The sequence below is a fragment of the Vipera berus genome, assembly GCF_964194415.1.
Source record: "Vipera berus genome assembly, chromosome: 2".
Lineage (NCBI taxonomy): Eukaryota > Metazoa > Chordata > Lepidosauria > Squamata > Viperidae > Vipera > Vipera berus.
The window spans coordinates 171,236,042-171,252,243 of record NC_138203.1 but is presented as its reverse complement, the minus strand read 5'-3'; the positions used below and the strand labels follow the sequence as shown (position 1 = coordinate 171,252,243).

The 16,202-nt window shown below is 39.2% G+C and overlaps 1 protein-coding gene across 2 annotated transcripts in view; it reads left to right on the top strand.

Moving 5' to 3' along the window:
- UBE2O (ubiquitin conjugating enzyme E2 O) overlaps positions 1-16,202 on the top strand; it is a 76,606-nt gene that overhangs the window by 35,918 nt on the left and 24,486 nt on the right. Inside the window, exons 2-7 of one of the 2 annotated variants that reach the window (XM_081317319.1) lie at positions 1,905-1,964; positions 4,042-4,152; positions 8,129-8,226; positions 11,779-11,830; positions 13,650-13,793; positions 14,463-14,572. In XM_081317319.1, the coding sequence (XP_081173445.1) occupies positions 1,905-1,964; positions 4,042-4,152; positions 8,129-8,226; positions 11,779-11,830; positions 13,650-13,793; positions 14,463-14,572 (575 nt within the window). Of the gene's footprint in view, positions 1-1,904; positions 1,965-4,041; positions 4,153-8,128; positions 8,227-11,778; positions 11,843-13,649; positions 13,794-14,462; positions 14,573-16,202 lie in introns of both variants that reach the window. The other variant, XM_081317318.1, reaches the window with a different exon arrangement.

The following is a 16,202-nucleotide window of genomic DNA, read 5'->3' as shown; positions in this document are numbered from 1 at the left end:
CAGAGTTTGCTAGAATTATTTTGGAGATTCTTTGGAAACTCTGTACCAGATTTATTATATATGAGGCATTTTGATTCTGCTTGGAAAGAGAAGCAAGGTAATTTTAATACATAATAGTTTCATAAGAAGAGCTCTGTTTTCCTGAAAATAACATCACCCATTCAGGAATGGTTAAACTGTGAAGCACATTAAACAGACTGTTAAATCTATGAATGATATCACATATCTTTTGCATCAATGTATGTAATTCATGATATCTGCAATAACATTATACAAATGATTAAACTGACACAAAGCTTTTAGTTTACCCAAACTGTTGGAACTTTTTTGAAAACAGTAGATTTTATTGGTTTTTGTCGTGGAGTCTGGAGTTAAATTTTGCCTGTAGTATCCAAGGTTCCCCAAATTGAGGGCTTATCATGTCGAATTCTCTGGAGAATACCGTAGTTCTATGAGATGCAAGTTGTCCACTTCCAACTTCTGATATTTAATGTTACAGTTTTCTTTCTCATCAGCATACCTTCACAATACATTGTATAAATCAATACTAATATATTGCAAGATTATTGAATGTTTGCCCTGGTACTTAGACATTATTTAAAATCATGCTCCAGATTATCTCAAAATTGCAAAAAAGCTGTGTAATGTAAAAAAAATAGTTCTATTTCTCTCACACTAAACAATTGTTGAACTTTGGGTTGGTGGTTGAAAATAAGCGTTGTTCTGCCAAGGTAAAATATAGATTTTTAGTGAAGTAAAAGAGAGTATATAAAAGTATAAGAAGAGAGGCAAAGTGACCAAAAGAGAGACCAAAAATTAGCATAGTGAGAAAAAATTGCTTGTGTGCCAGTTTGGAAAGTGAAGCAACAATTCATATTCTTGCATGCATTTATCAGTGTATCTGGAAGCAGAATTTAAAATTGTGTCATAATACTCATTTTCAGAGAATGCAAATTTGTGGGGAAGATAGCTGTTTTAAAAAAAAGCTTTTTAGTGCAATCACAGTTGCTTTATTTGATGATGAATCTTTATTCGGGCACAATAGTGGGAAGCATATACAGTATAAGTTACTGGGTATAAATAGATGACATTTATAGACTATGTCCTCATATCTATTTTCTAGCATGACAGGTTATTAATAATGGAAGTACTTGCCTTTTACCATTTTTTGCATTCTGGAAATGTTTTGCCATTTGTATTTTAATATTGGTACAAGATGATAGAGAGATAGCATATTTTCAGAGACCAGGAACAGAAGAGGCATTATGTACCTTGTCAAGGAAGTATACAAATGTTAATATGCAGAAGTCCCCATTTCATTATCACTGCCCGATATTACTGATATGTGACTGCATTTTTTTGTGCAGCATAGCTGTTGCAGATGTAGGAACACCTATTCCTTCGTTAATCAGAATAGCATATGTTATTCTGCAGAAGTTAAGTTTGTATGGCATCTCCAGTATAGTGATTATATGGCAATATAATATATAATATTAACTGTGATATTCAGACTAGTGATTAAAGTAGAGTTTCAGCACATGTTGTGCAGTCTAATTCTGATAATAAGCAGGTTAGGTCTTCTTAAGTATGGAAAAGAAGATATTCCAAGAACCTATTGGTGATGTAAGCCTGAGTTGCTTTGAGGAAAGAAAAATTACAAATAGAATAGAACAATATATATCTTATGGGATTCCCAAGTATATGACCCACAGAAGAGTACAAAAATTGTATTGTATTGTATGATTGCAAATTTCATTATGTATTGATTGTTCTTATCCCCAGTGATAAGATTGTGAAGGAATGTGTTATCTATATTTTTTTTAAATATACTTGATATTGGCTGCTCATGTAGTAAAATATGCTTAGAATTAATACTGTTTTCTCCCTCTCTTTCTCAACTCTAGTTGAAGCTCGAAGACAGATCAGTGGTGCCTCGAGATGTCGTCAGGCATATGGGCTCACGTGTAAGTGTTGCTGTGCGTCGCACAAAGAGACAAAGCTGTATCTCATGTGATGCTACTATTAAATTTAACTTCAATAGACATTTTACAAGGCCCAGATCATTTACATAGAAGTAATGATGTGTGTTAGCTGGATCGAGTCACTGAAGCAGTAGGCATGAGCCTAAATGGACTCCAGAAGATGGTAGATGACAGGAAGGCCTGGAGGAACATTGTCCATGAGGTTGCAATGGTTCGGACATGACTTCGCAACTAACAACAACAACAAATAGTGCTCAAAGATAAGCATGCTAGCATATGATCTTATTGAAGAAAGGATGCATACGATCAATAATATCAGCACTGAGGCAAATTGCTGTTCACAGATGAACCTCTGGTTAGGATACTGATTCCTGCAGGGAACAGTTTGCAGTTTTTCAGATTGGAATCAATATTATTACAGATAGAAGTGAAAAGCCATTTGTATATTATTAGCCATTTTTCAGGAATCAGTAAACATTTTTTCTTAGTGGCAAAGTAGCATGAAATCAAACAGTCAAGAAAAAAAGTCAGGGTAAATCAGGGTCCCCAACCCCTGGGCCACACACCAGCACCGGTGCGTAACCTGCCAAGAACCAGGCCACACAAGTGAATGAAGCTCCATCCACACATGCACGGGATCCAGGTATCACACACACACACACTCAGTCCCCAAAAATGTCACCCTCCACAGAACCAGTCCCTGGCACCCAAAAGGTTGGGGACCTCTGGTATAAATCATCAGCTGCTTTCAGTGATCATTTGGTTTGAAAATTAAGAACAATTTTCTCATTGAACAATTAGAAAAGGAATATAATGGAATATATATTTTAAGAAATCTTGAGTCCTTAATCACTATTCTTGTATACCTGCATTGGAAGAAGTAACCACATACTATACATTACAGTTGTAACTAGTATACAATCTCTAGGCCTTAGCATTTCTATTTGACATATTACTATGCATGGATATCATGTTCAGAATCTTGATGGTAAAAGATTTTGTCTTCCCTTGGAAATCCCTTTGCTACAGACCAGTTAATGTTTGTTTTTTGGAGAGAGACACATACGTGGGTAATATATCCAAAAAGAGAAGCCCACAGACAAAACAAACTATAATATAATATCATCTTGTAGACCTTAGCAACTGATATTAAGAGGCGGTATACTGCTGAAATATTAGGCAATGTCTAGTCATCGTGACTAGAGCCATTAACAGCCTTATTTTCCCTGAAGAAATTCACTTATTTTATATTGACAGATACCTTCAGTATAAGTGTGTCCTTTAATAAATCTTGATGTTTGGGAATAATTCTGCTAGTTAGCTATAGGCTTCATTTTTAAGTAGATGCCATTCATTAATAAATAAATCATTCTAGCAATTGCCAGATTATAAAAAGATAATGATGTATCTAGATTTGTATCTACTTTCTCAGCAAGAAAGTAATACATAGGCACAAGGGGTATCAAAAATAATATTTCATCCTCTTGGTTATTGATTATTTTAATTAATGCTTTAAATCTGAAGAGCTAAAGGCAGAAAAAAAGGACACTTACAATTTGGGATACATGAAAGTACTATTTACTGATATTTGTTCTACGAAAAAGTTTTTAGCACTTTTCTAAAAGTTCAAAGAATACAAGCTCTATAATCACTGACACTTGAATGCCTAAAATAGTTTTTAAGAAATACTGGTTTTCTATGGAATTCTTTTGACAATAATTGAATTGACTTGAATATAAAGGCTATCCTTGTTCTGACATCTTGGATAGCAGGCAGATGCTAACTAGTCTGAGAAATAGTTTATCTGATGTAGGAGTTCCACATTTCAGATAAGGATGATGGATTTGGAAACAGGAAAAGGCTCTGGATGCAGTAGGGTTTTTTTGCCCAGTAAATGGGGGGGGGAGCATTAAAGTTCTTTATTCATCTTGTTAGGTTGTATTTCATGAATCTTGATTTACTTTCTATGAAAGCAATGGGTGAAATTTGAAGGATTCTTAGTTCTGCAAATATTGAAAGCCCACTGAAGTTTAAAGAAATATCTGTTTTTTTTTTCCAGGACAGCCAATGTGGGACAGTTGTTGATGTCAACATAGAGTGTGCAGTAAAACTGGTGGGAACCAACTGTATCCTGTATCCTGTTAACAGTAAAGATCTTCAAAATATCTGGGTGAGAATGCTTTAGACTATTTAGCCTGACGCAGCAAGGAGTCTTCTAGCTTAACAAATATAACCTTAAATCAACAAGAAAAATAAGCAATGTCAATTATTACAGCTCATATTTGATCTAGAAAGAGTAATGCCTTTAAATCTTTGATACCATCAACCATGGTATCCTACTGTGACGTCTCAGGGGGTTGGGAGTGGGGGGCACTGTTTTATAGTGGTTCTCCTACCTCCTGGGCCACTTGCAGTCGGTGTTGACGGGAGGGCAGAGGTCCGCCCCGAGGCCTCTCGTTTGTGGAGTTCCTCAGGGTTTGGTCCTCTCTCCCCTCTTGTTCAACATCTACATGAAGCCGCTGGGTGAGCTCATTCATGGTTTCGGGGTGGGGTATCATCAGTATGCTGATGATACCCAGCTTTTTCTTTCCACCCCGAACCAACCCAGTGATGCCCTCGACGTGATGTCCCATTGCTTGGAGGTGGTCCGGGTTTGGATGGGGAGAAACAGGCCTCGTCTCAATCCTGCCAAGACTGAGTGGCTGTGCATACCGGCATCTCAGACTAATCAATCTTTTCCATTGTTAACTATGGGGGGGGTGAGGTGTTACCCCCCCCATTGATAGGGCCCGCAACCTGGGTGTCCTCAGTTTGGAAGATCATATAGGAGCTGTGGCCAGGGGGGCTTTTGCTCAGGTTCGCCTGGTTCGCCAGTTATGGCCCTATCAGGGTACCGCCGGTCAAGGATTGCCGACGGGCAATCCCCGGGGGAAGGGCGTTCTCTGTGGGCACGCCTGCCCTATGGAATCAACTGCCAACGGAACTCCGGACTTCCCCCGACCTTCGTTCATTTCGCCGGGACCTAAAAACCTGGCTCTTTGAGCTATCTGGTCTGGACTGAGGGGTTTTAATGTTTTTAAATTGTGATTTTAATTTTTTGTGGCTAGACTTAATTTAATTGTATTTTAATTTTATATTGTATTGTTTTTAAATTTTGCCTTGTAAACTGCCCTGAGTCCTTCGGGAGTAGGGCGGTATATAAACCGAATTAATAATAATAATAATAATAATAATAATAATAATAATAATAATAATAATAATAATAATAACAACAACAACAACAACAACAACAACAACAACAACAACAACAACAAGGTAGTCTTGTAAGACCTATTAATAGATAGTTTGTTACTTGTGGTCATATTCAAAGAATTTCTAAAAATGTTGAAATAATAAAAAAGTATCTTTTTTTCTAGAGCTTGGAGGGGAAATGATTATTTGGGGAGGAAAAGTAACTTACATGTAAAACTCAATTTTAGCACCCTGTAGAGATTTTTCCTGCTTTCTAAGTCCTTTGAAACCTTGGGGAGAACAAGAAGTGTATTCTTGTCCAGTACACTGAGAGTTATATCAGATAGTTTGTCTCCTCTGTAATGGAATTATATTGACTTAACACTGTAAATATTTTTATATGAAAAAATCTTCTCATATCTTGTTTTTAGAAATCATTTGGGGGAGTAAAAACTGACTAGCAATTAGGAATCATTTAAAATACAGTATTATAAAAGATGTCATAATACATTTTTTCAGTTATTCCAGATTTTTTTTCTGTGCTTTTGCATTTCTCATTTTGATCTCCAGTTTGAAAGCTCTTATTGAAAGACCTTACAACATAAACCAACTCCTTTTATTCTTTCAGAATAAAATCAAATTTTGGATTTAATCTCTTTCTTTCCTCTACTGTCTTACTACTAAATTGTTTCAACATAGTAGTAGTAGTGACTAACGTGTTGGCCTAGAAACTGGGAGACCATGAGTTCTAGGCTTTCCTTAGGTATAAATGCTGACTAGTGATTTTAAGCAACCGTTCTCTCTTAGTCCAACCTATCTCACAGGTTTGTTGTCTTGAGGAAAATAGGAGGCAGGATCATTATGGATGCTGCTTGAGTGGTACAAAATAAAAGCAAGATATAAATTTAATAAAAACAAAAACTAACTCTGTAAGCTGCTTTTCTGACAACACTATTGTATGGAATATAAGCCTTTGAAAGAAATGACACAATACTTGTGTTATTTTTAAAATTTGCAAGTAGTTTCTTTCCAATTAAGCAAGGGCTTAGTCATAACTTTAGAGAGAGTCTCTACATAGTGATTAGCCAAACTGATTACTTGATCAAGAAAACTCATGTCAACAATACAATCCAGAAGTAGAGTACAGTTAATACACGGTCAGTAACATCTTTAGCAAAAAAATGCATTTCCTACAATATATATTGTTGTTGTTAGTTGCAAAGTCGTGTCCGACCCATCGCGACCCCATGGACATTCCTCCAGGCCTTCCTGTTGTCTACCATCTTCTGGAGTTTATTTAAGCTCATGCCTACTGCTTCAGTGACTCCATCCAGCCACCTCATTCTCTGTCGTCCCCTTCTTCTCTTGCCCTCAATCTTTCCCAGCATTAGGCTCCTCTCCAGTGAGTCCTTCTTTCTCATTAGGTGGCCAAGGTATTTGAGTTTCAACTTCAGGATCTGGCCTTCTAAAGAGCAGTCAGGGTTGATCTCCTCTAGGACTGACCAGTTTGATTGCCTTGCAGTCCGAGGGACTCGCAGGAGTCTTCTCCAACATCATAGTTCAAAGGCCTCAATTCTTTGGTGCTCAGCCTTTCTTATGGTCCAACTTTCACAGCGATACATTGCAACTGGGAAGACCATAGCCTTGACTATACGCACTTTTGTTGGCAGGATGATGTCTCTTCTTTTTAGTGTGCTGTCTAGATTTGCCATGGCTTTCCTCCCCAGGAGCAAGCGTCTTTTAATTTCTTGGCTGCAGTCTCCATCTGCGGTGATCTTGGAGCCCAGGAAAATAAAATCTGTCACTACCTCCATTTCTTCCCCATCTATTTGCCAGGAATTGAGAGGGGCAGATGCCATGATCTTGGTTTTCTTAATGTTAAGTTTCAACAATATATATAGGAAATATAAAATATAAATATTTTATAAATATAAAAATTTGCAATTTTGTTTGTTTTGCTAGCTATTGCTATACATTGTCTTTTTTAAAACTAACATTTTAAAATTAAAGACTTTGTGCTCTAAAATCATTCTCAAAAAGGTGAGAAGTGTTACAGTTTCATCAATTACAGTTTGCTTGTTTATTTGATCAATTTATATCCTTTCTTTCATACAGGAGTTTAAGGTGATGTAAATAGTTCTCCCTTCTATTTTTTTCCCCCATAACAGAAACTCTGTCAAATAAATTGAACTAAGAGAAAATGACTGACTGAAAATCACACATTAAGCTTCATTGTTGGGGTGTACAACCTATGGCTTGCCAGTGCCAGACCTCTACTTTAACCACCACAGCACACTGGCTGTTATACAGATCTTACAAGGCTGAAGAAACTACTCAATTTATTGTCACACAAAACATTCTGTCCTTTCTTGGACCACTTTATTTATAAGATTTCTCCAAGATGTTCCCAGCTATTTCTTTTTTCAGATGTTTTTTTTATCTTGCTGTTATTACTTTATAAGTAACTCAAGGCAGCAAACATACATAATACTCCCTCCTCCTATATTCCACACAACAACAACAACAATTCTGTGAGGTGCATTGGGCTGAGAGAGTGACTGGTCGAAGGTCACCTAAGCAGCTTTTATGCCTAAGACAAAACTAGAAGTGACAGTTTCCTGATTTCAAGTTTCTATTATAATTTCTGTGTTTATTTGTTCAGCTCCACTATGGTGTTGGTTATAAAATACAAACACTAACACATTTCTGTATATCTAGATTTTATAAAGGAGGGAAAATCCCTTTAATTATCTGGAAGATGTTCAATTGATCTTGGTCATTTGCACTTGAAGTAGTTCCTACTTTGATTTAGTTTACCCTATTAGAATTGTATGAAATTAATTGAATTAAAATAATTTCTAACTGATAAAATAAACTTTGAAATCAGGCATTCTAATTCTCTCCTTCCCCCTCAGCCCTTTATGTACGGTGACTGCATAGCGTATGACTGGTGGCTTGGAAAGGTGTATGATTTAAAGAACCAAATCATTCTGAAGCTCTCCAATGGCGCAAGGTATTTCTGTTGCTTTGCTGTGGAGCATGTCATTAGCTGTTAAATAAATATAGGTTCTTAAGGGCAGTCTTCTACACATGCTTATCAAAGAGTAAGTTCCATTACACCTGCTCCCAGGTAATGAAGTTTTGAATTAAAGTCTCTGATTTGTTAGTTGTACACTTGTTTATGTTGATAAATCTACGCTGTATGGAATATTTTAATAAGTTGGGGTTGTTTCAAAGTTATTACTTGTATAACCTGAGTGAAAACTGGCAGTTTGGGTTGATTGCTTGGCTCTTGCATTTCTAACATTATTATTTTTAATGTTAACTCTTCTATCTCCCTTACTTTCAAAAGCTTCATTAGCTGGCATATGTAGCTAAGTAATGTCAGTTATAGGAAACATTTATGTTGTAATGTGAGGATGTGGGGCATTTGAGTTGTATAATAAACATGTAAGAACTTTGTTGAAGCAACTTGTTAAATAGAAAACTAAAATTTCGACAACAAACTATTCTGATATTTGCTTAACTGAATCATGTTCTCCAGATATTTTTGATTACAACTCTTTATCAGTCCAGTTAATATGGCCACTTATCAGATACAGAGGAAGTTGTAGCCAAAACTCCTTAGAGGACACCCGTTTTGTGAAGGCTGCAGAATTGGATACTACCGCTTGAAATACTGTAATTGTTTGATATAATTGATAATTACTATTTCTGAACTACATGTTATGTAAATGGATTGATCTCAGTATTTACCAGTAGTACTTCACTATCTGATTATTTGAGCGGATCATCTACCCTGATGATTTCATTGTGTTGAGCAAATATGACAACTCTCTTTTTGAATTCAGCATCTTGAGTACTTTTTTTCTGGCCCCCTATTCTCTCCTAAAATCTTAGAATGTAAGATATTTTTTGTCCATGTAAATCTATATTTCTCATAATTTCATGGGTGATATATAAATATATACATCTATTCTGAATTACTCAACTATAACAATATCAGGCTTTATTAAAGGCCTTAATATTGTTCTTAAAATTAGGACTTTGTACAGTAGTGCTTTCTTAGGTTCTGTGTCAGAAAACCTCAGCCTTTCTGGACCATTGGACACATTGGAATTTTGAGATCCTGTTAGAAACCCTCTCACAAAATTGTTGTGTGCGGTTGGTGCAACCAATTGTAGAACATCCTTTTACCAGAAGGCCAAAAGAACAGAAGCTATTTGCTAGGAGTGCTCCACAATATCCAAGGGACCTGAGAGCATTCCTAAGCATATACTTTTGTTTGATGTTACTGATTTGTTTCATGCATGCTAGCTAATTAAAATAAAGTTTAAAAAAAATCTGATACCGCAAAAAGCTTGGTGAGCATTAAAGGACATTGCCCCCAGGTGCCATGTTAGAAACCCATGCAGTTTGGTTAAATCCATGTTTTCCCCCCTATGGATGTAGCTAAATCTGCTTGGGGTGGGGCACTCAATAATCCCTCACACACACACCCACCCAAATGGTTTGCATGCAAAAATGTCCAGGTTCAATTGTTGGCATCTCCAGATAGGACTGATTAAGAAATATTCTGCCTGAAACTGGGGAGGTCTTAGTCAAAGTTGAACATATACCGTATTTTTCCGTCTATAAGACGCACCCTTGTATAAGACGCCCCCCAATTACTTCTCGATACCATCACAAGGGAAGCGACTTCCTCCAATCAGATGGCGCTCTGCAAGCTTAGTCCTGCCCACCCCCTTGGCCTTCAATCACTGTACTGAGGTGGCTTCCCAGGGCCTCTTACGGCTTCAGCCTGAGCTGTGCCACTGAAAAACGGGTCACAGAAGGCAGCTTCAGTGGGACCGGCAGCATCCTTGGGGCAGTGCGATTCTCCTGCACCAGGCGGCATCTCAGGCCAGCAATATCCTCCTGCACCAGGCGGCATGGCAGCGGCATGTAAAGAACCCACAGAGGCATGCCCTGGGCTGTGGAGGTTACCATTATTTTTGTTCTTATTTTTGAACAGGGTGTTTGCAGGAAAAAATAGTGTCTTATACACGGGAAAGTACAGTATGTTTAATGGACCAATAATGTTATTCAGTATTTAAAAGCAAGTGGATAAATAAGTACCACTGTAGTGGGAAGGTACCGTATTTTCCGGCGTATAAGACGACCCGGCGTATAAGACGACCCCCTACTTTTAAGAAGTTTTTCAAGGTTTTTTGTCTTATACGCCGGAAAATACTTACATGCCCTGCCCTCCCTGTCCGTCGCAGAGGAGGCGAAGGCCCGACTGGCCCCGCCGGCCCTCCCGCTGCTCCCGCGCTTCTGCCGGCGCAGCGTTTCCCGGGCGGCAGGCAGCGCCGGAGGGCAGCCGCCACCCCGCCACGGCCGGCGCCCCTCCTGCTTTCCCCCCCCAGGCCTTGAAGTTGAACGTCTCCCATTGGGCGCAGGGCGGGGCAGCTCCGCCCGCAGCCTCTTTTTTAGAACTCATGTGCCTCTTCCCTCTCACCGTCGGCCGAGGCGCGCTCGGCCCGGGCTCCCGGTCCCCTCATGGAGCTGGACTGGGCGTGCAGCCTCTCGGTGTGGCTGCTTTTCCTGGGCAGCCTGGCGGTGCGGCTCCTGCGCTCGGACCTGTTGCTGAGCCGGCGGCTGCTGCTGCGCGTGGCGCTGCTGGCCGTCCTGCCGCTGCCCCTCAGTGCCGCGCTCACCGCGGCTGCCTGCTGGCTCGTCTCAGCCAGCACCGCCCGGCAGAAGCGCAGCGTCGGACAGGAGCAGGACTTCCCTGCCGGCTCCCGTCCGACGCTCTTCCCTCTGAGGCAGCTGCTGCCTCAAGAGGGAAGAGCGTCGGACGGGAGCCGGCTCTTCCCTCTTGAGGCAGCAGCTGCCTCAAGAGGGAAGAGCGTCGGACGGGAGCCGGCAGGGAAGTCCTGCGTGTGTGCGTGTGTGCAGGACTTCCCTGCCGGCTCCCGTCCGATGCTCTTCCCTCTTGAGGCAGCTGCTGCCTCAAGAGGGAACAGCGTCGGACGGGAGCCGGCTCTTCCCTCTTGAGGCAGCAGCTGCCTCAAGAGGGAACAGCGTCGGGCGGGAGCCAGCAGGGCAGTCCTGCACATGCGCGCACTCCCCAGCTGCTAAGGAGCAGCCGGGGAGTGTGCGCGTGTGCAGGACTGCCCTGCCAGCTCCCGCCAGACGCCACCCACTGATTTTCCGGCGTATAAGATGACTGGGCGTATAAGACGACCCCCCAACTTTTGAGGTGATTTTCATGGGTTAAAAAGTTGTCTTATACGCCGGAAAATATGGTAACAGTGTTCTGTGCGCCTTGGCATATAGCCATGCTGGCCACACGATCACAGAAGCCTCTTCCAACAACACTGGCTCCTTTGGCTAAGAAACAGAGATTAGCACCACACCCTACATTTGAACACGACTGGATAGGGGAAACCTTTACCTTTATCTTTTTATTCATTCATTAACATCATTAAATTCTAGCATAAGAGCATATAAATTCAAATATTAAGAAGATTATGCTAATTCTTTTCCAATCTTTTTTCCCAATGGTTATGTGTTTCTTTAGATGTTCCATGAGCACAGAAGATGCGGCAAAACTCTATGACGTCTGCCCACATGTCAGTGATTCAGTATGTTTTTAGTCATTTTAATAAGTTTTAATTTGTAGAGATACATTTCAGCATATTCTTGAGGATTTGGTAGAGCATAGCATATAGGTATTCCTTGACTTGTGACCACAATTGAGCCCAAAATTTTGGTTGCTAAGCAAGGCAGTTGTTAAGTGAGTTTTGCCCTATTTTACATCCTCTTTTGCCACAGTTGTTAGGTGAAACATGCGGTCATTAAGTGAATCTGGCTTTTCCCATTGACTTTGCTGATTGGAAGCTGGTTTGGATGGTGATCACATGACCCCCAGACAGTGCAATTGTCATAAATACCTCCCATTTGCCTGAATCTTGTTCACATAAGGGTGGGGATACTGCAACAGTTATAAGTGTGAAAACCGGTCATAAGTTACTTATTTCAGTATCTTTGTAATTTCAAATTGTTGTAAGTTGAAGACTACCTATAGTTGAAAGTTTACTCAGCATTAAGAATTTGGGAAAGGAAGGGGGCGGAGAGTTATGTTATTATATAATGTGATAAAATACCGTGTTTTCCCCAAACTAAGGCCTACACCAGTAATAAGCCCTAGCTTGCATTTGGGGGGTGGGCCTAATATAAGCCCTATCCCAAAAATAAGCCCTAGTTTGTGGGCGAGGCACAGATCTAAAAATCAAGCTTGGGGGGGTGTGGAGCTGTCCCACGTGCCCCGCACCCACTTACCTTACAGCCAGGCCTCTCCTTGACGGCCCACTTCTTCTGAGGCCTCTTCGGCAGCCAGGCCTGCATTTCTCAATTACAGAGCTTTCCGGAAGGCCTGGGCAGCCAAGAACCAAGCTATAGATTCAATCCATAGCTTGGCTGCTTAGGCCTTCTAGAAAGGCCCGACTGCAAAATACAGGCCCGAATGCAGCTGCAAAACTTTGGCCCCAGAAGAAGTGGACTGACTGGGTGGGGCTTTTCAGTGCAGGAGGTGAGGTAAGACCTACCCCGAAAATAAGACCTGGTGCCTCTTTTGGAGGCAAATAGTAATAATAAGACCTGGTTTTATTTTTCAGGGAAACACAGTAGTTAAGCTTGTTTTTCCATCTGAGAATAGCAGCTTAGGACCAAACTGTTATGCAGGTATTTTAAGCCAAAAATCATTCAAATGGATACAATCCTATTGTTCATGAACTTCAAAACCGCTACCAGTTTTTATCCTGTCAAGATGTTTTTAATTTAGTATATAATATATTTTCTCTTGCCTAAAAATAAATAGTTGGCAATTATTTTTGCTAGAAAAAATAAGGAAAAATAAAGTGCTTCATTGCAGTCATGCAGCAAAACCCGTCCCTTCTCAACAATATCCCCACTGTTGTATGTAGAAATAGATAAGCTATTGCTGTCAGGTCCTATATGTATGGGTAATAGTTTCCTTTTCGTCTTCCTGAATGTTTGACCATGTATGTCTAAGTCACAGTTGTTGCTAGCATAAGTAAGTAAGTTCACTTACAGAATCTAATTTATCCCCAAAGGCTCAAGAACGTATTTAGTACAGGTTAATAGAAGGCTTTTCTGTTATTGTGGTGAATGGAAATGACTTGTTTGTTTCCTTGTACCCCTGAAATCCTTGTACTTTAGCCAATCATAATTATGTATAAGATTTTTGTAGTTGTTTAGAATGACTAGAGCAGAAAGGAGAATTTATTAGGTGCAGGAAGATGAACCCCAAGTTTTTAAGCATTTCCTCAATGATAAAATTAGGATAAAATGTGAGAAATTCATTCAACTAGAATAGACCATGATTTAGTCATATCTGACTTGTATTTCTGTTTTTGCTTCATTTTTCAGGGCCTGTTTTTTGATGATTCATATGGCTTTTATCCTGGGCAAGTTCTCATTGGTCCTTCAAAAGTCTTCTCAAATGTGCAGTGGCTTTCAGGAGTGAAACCTGTACTCAGTACGAAGAGCAAATTCAGAGTTGTGGTAGAAGAGGTATGTTTCAGTGAGATAACTCTATTTATTGTTTGGATTTTCCCCAAAATGTCTGTGTAAACTAAAAGAGGGAGTAGCCTTCTGTTTTAGAAAACAATTCCATTTCAGTGTCTTCTTGCTCAGTTCATAGGCTTAAATTCCTAATAGAAGAAGTCTATAATGTAGAAGTTATGTCCATTTGGATATTTCGTTTGTTAGCATTTAATCAGAAAAATCCTCAGGGGAGGATGCCTCTTGGCTAGTAAATGCAAAGGAATGTAGAAATAACCTTGAAGAAAATATGCAGGAACAAATAAGTTAAAATAAGAGATCATTCAGATCTGGGAAGAATAGGGTCCTATAATCCAATTTTTGTGCTGTCTGTTTTCTGTTTTGGCCCATGTTAAAGAGCTACCAGTATATTTTTTAAAAAAAATTGTCTAATATATTGTGCAGCTCTTTAAGAAGCATAATTAATATTAGGATTATATCTGTTTTAGGGTTATTAGGATTTTCTGGGATTATATCGGAGAAAAAGGTGGAAATCAAAAGGAAATTCAGAATTTGAGACAAAATGGCAGCTCAGAAAAGAAATCTTTTATCAGAAATTGTTAATTTTGCAAACAATTACAGAATACAAGGACGTCTTAATAAAACATTTCTCTCACAATCTAACCTTTTCTTCTTTAGGTACAGGTAATAGAACTGAAAGTTACTTGGATCACTAAAAGTTTCTGTCCTGGGGGAACTGACAGTATAAGCCCACCACCATCTTTAATCACACAAGAGAACTTATCTAGGTAAGAAACAGTTCATACCAGCTTCCGAAAAGGCCTGCTCTCAATAAATTGTTTAATGTCTTTGAATTGATAAAAATAGAAAAACCACTTGCTTTCATAAAATCCACTGTTTCATAGTTTTCCCTTCTTGGATCTTATTGCTCTTATTCCACCTGCTTGCAAGGAGACTACAGGATTATAGGTTCAAGGTGTTAGTTATGACTTACAAAGCCCTTCATGGCATGGGTCCGGATTACCTACGGCAACACCTGCGGCCGGCGTCAACTTCCCTCCGTCCAGTGCGCTCCCACAGAGAGGGCCTCCTCAGGGTGCCGCTGATCAAAGAATGCCGATTGGTGACCCCCAGGGGGAGAGCGTTCTCTGTGGGCGTGCCAGACCTTTGGAACCGCTTACCGGTTGAGCTCCGGATGGCCCCCGACCTTCGCTCCTTCCGGCGCGATCTCAAAACATTCTTTTTCGAACAAGCTGGCCTGGTCTGACGGGATGGGGTTGGGTTTTTAAAACTAGTTTTAACTTTAATATTTATTGATTTTATGGGCATGATGTTTAATGACTTTTTAATCTTTGTATTCGATTTTTATTATGTATTGCCCTGTTCACCACCCTGAGTCCTTCGGGAGAAGGGCAGTATAGAAATCAAATTATTAAATTAAATTAAATTAAATTATAGTCAACTCATCAGTTAAAGCACCATGAGCTGACATCAAGCTCATAGCCACAGGGGCCTCTGTTCGCTAAAGCCTTGCTATCTTAAGCACATTTGAATTACAGTTACTTCAGAGATAAAAGATATCTTTAGAACATCAGTTTTTTTTTCTTTAAAAAAATCTTCCAGTAAAACTTCATTCCAGATGAGAGTAAAATCACACATTTGAGACATTTCGAACAAACTTAGAAGAATTGAGAAAGAAGATTGCAGCCACAATAACAGCATCAATAACTGCCTATCTGAATGGGTCATTTAAAAAATCTCAAAGAGGAATTAAAAGACAAAAATAATTTTGAAGAATTTACAGGTCTACTGAGTGAATAGTTATAATTCAAAGTGAAGTTAAAGTGAAAATTTTGGAAAACAAAATCAGAGGGGAGATATAGATATTAAGTCAAGATGAACAATTTGTAGTTAATGGACTACTTACTGGATTTACAAGGAAAAAAAATACAGAACAAATTGATGAAAATAGTAAGGAGAGGCCTGTAGAAGACTCAAAAAAATCTTTAGGACAGGCAAAAGAATATATAAATGGAGACCAAGTCCTACAACAATATTTCAATATCAGTGGAAGAATTAGCAATGTCAGAATACTATGCAAGAACAAATAATATAATGATACTAAAGAAACCAATCTGATGTTGAATTTGATAACAGCAGCACAGTTACTGGTGGGACAATACTGGAAGAAGGATAGTTTGCCTACTATAGAAGAATGGGTACCTAAAGTATCGAATCTTGCAGAAATGTCTAAGATTTCTGCTTATTTGAAGGATCATTCACAAGAAAGATATATTTCAGTTTGGAGAAGATGGATAGATTATATTCAGAACAAATATGGGACTAAAAAGTTCCACTTAGCTTATAAGTAGATTTTAGAGGGATATTGTTATTAATGTTAGTATTAGTATTGATTAT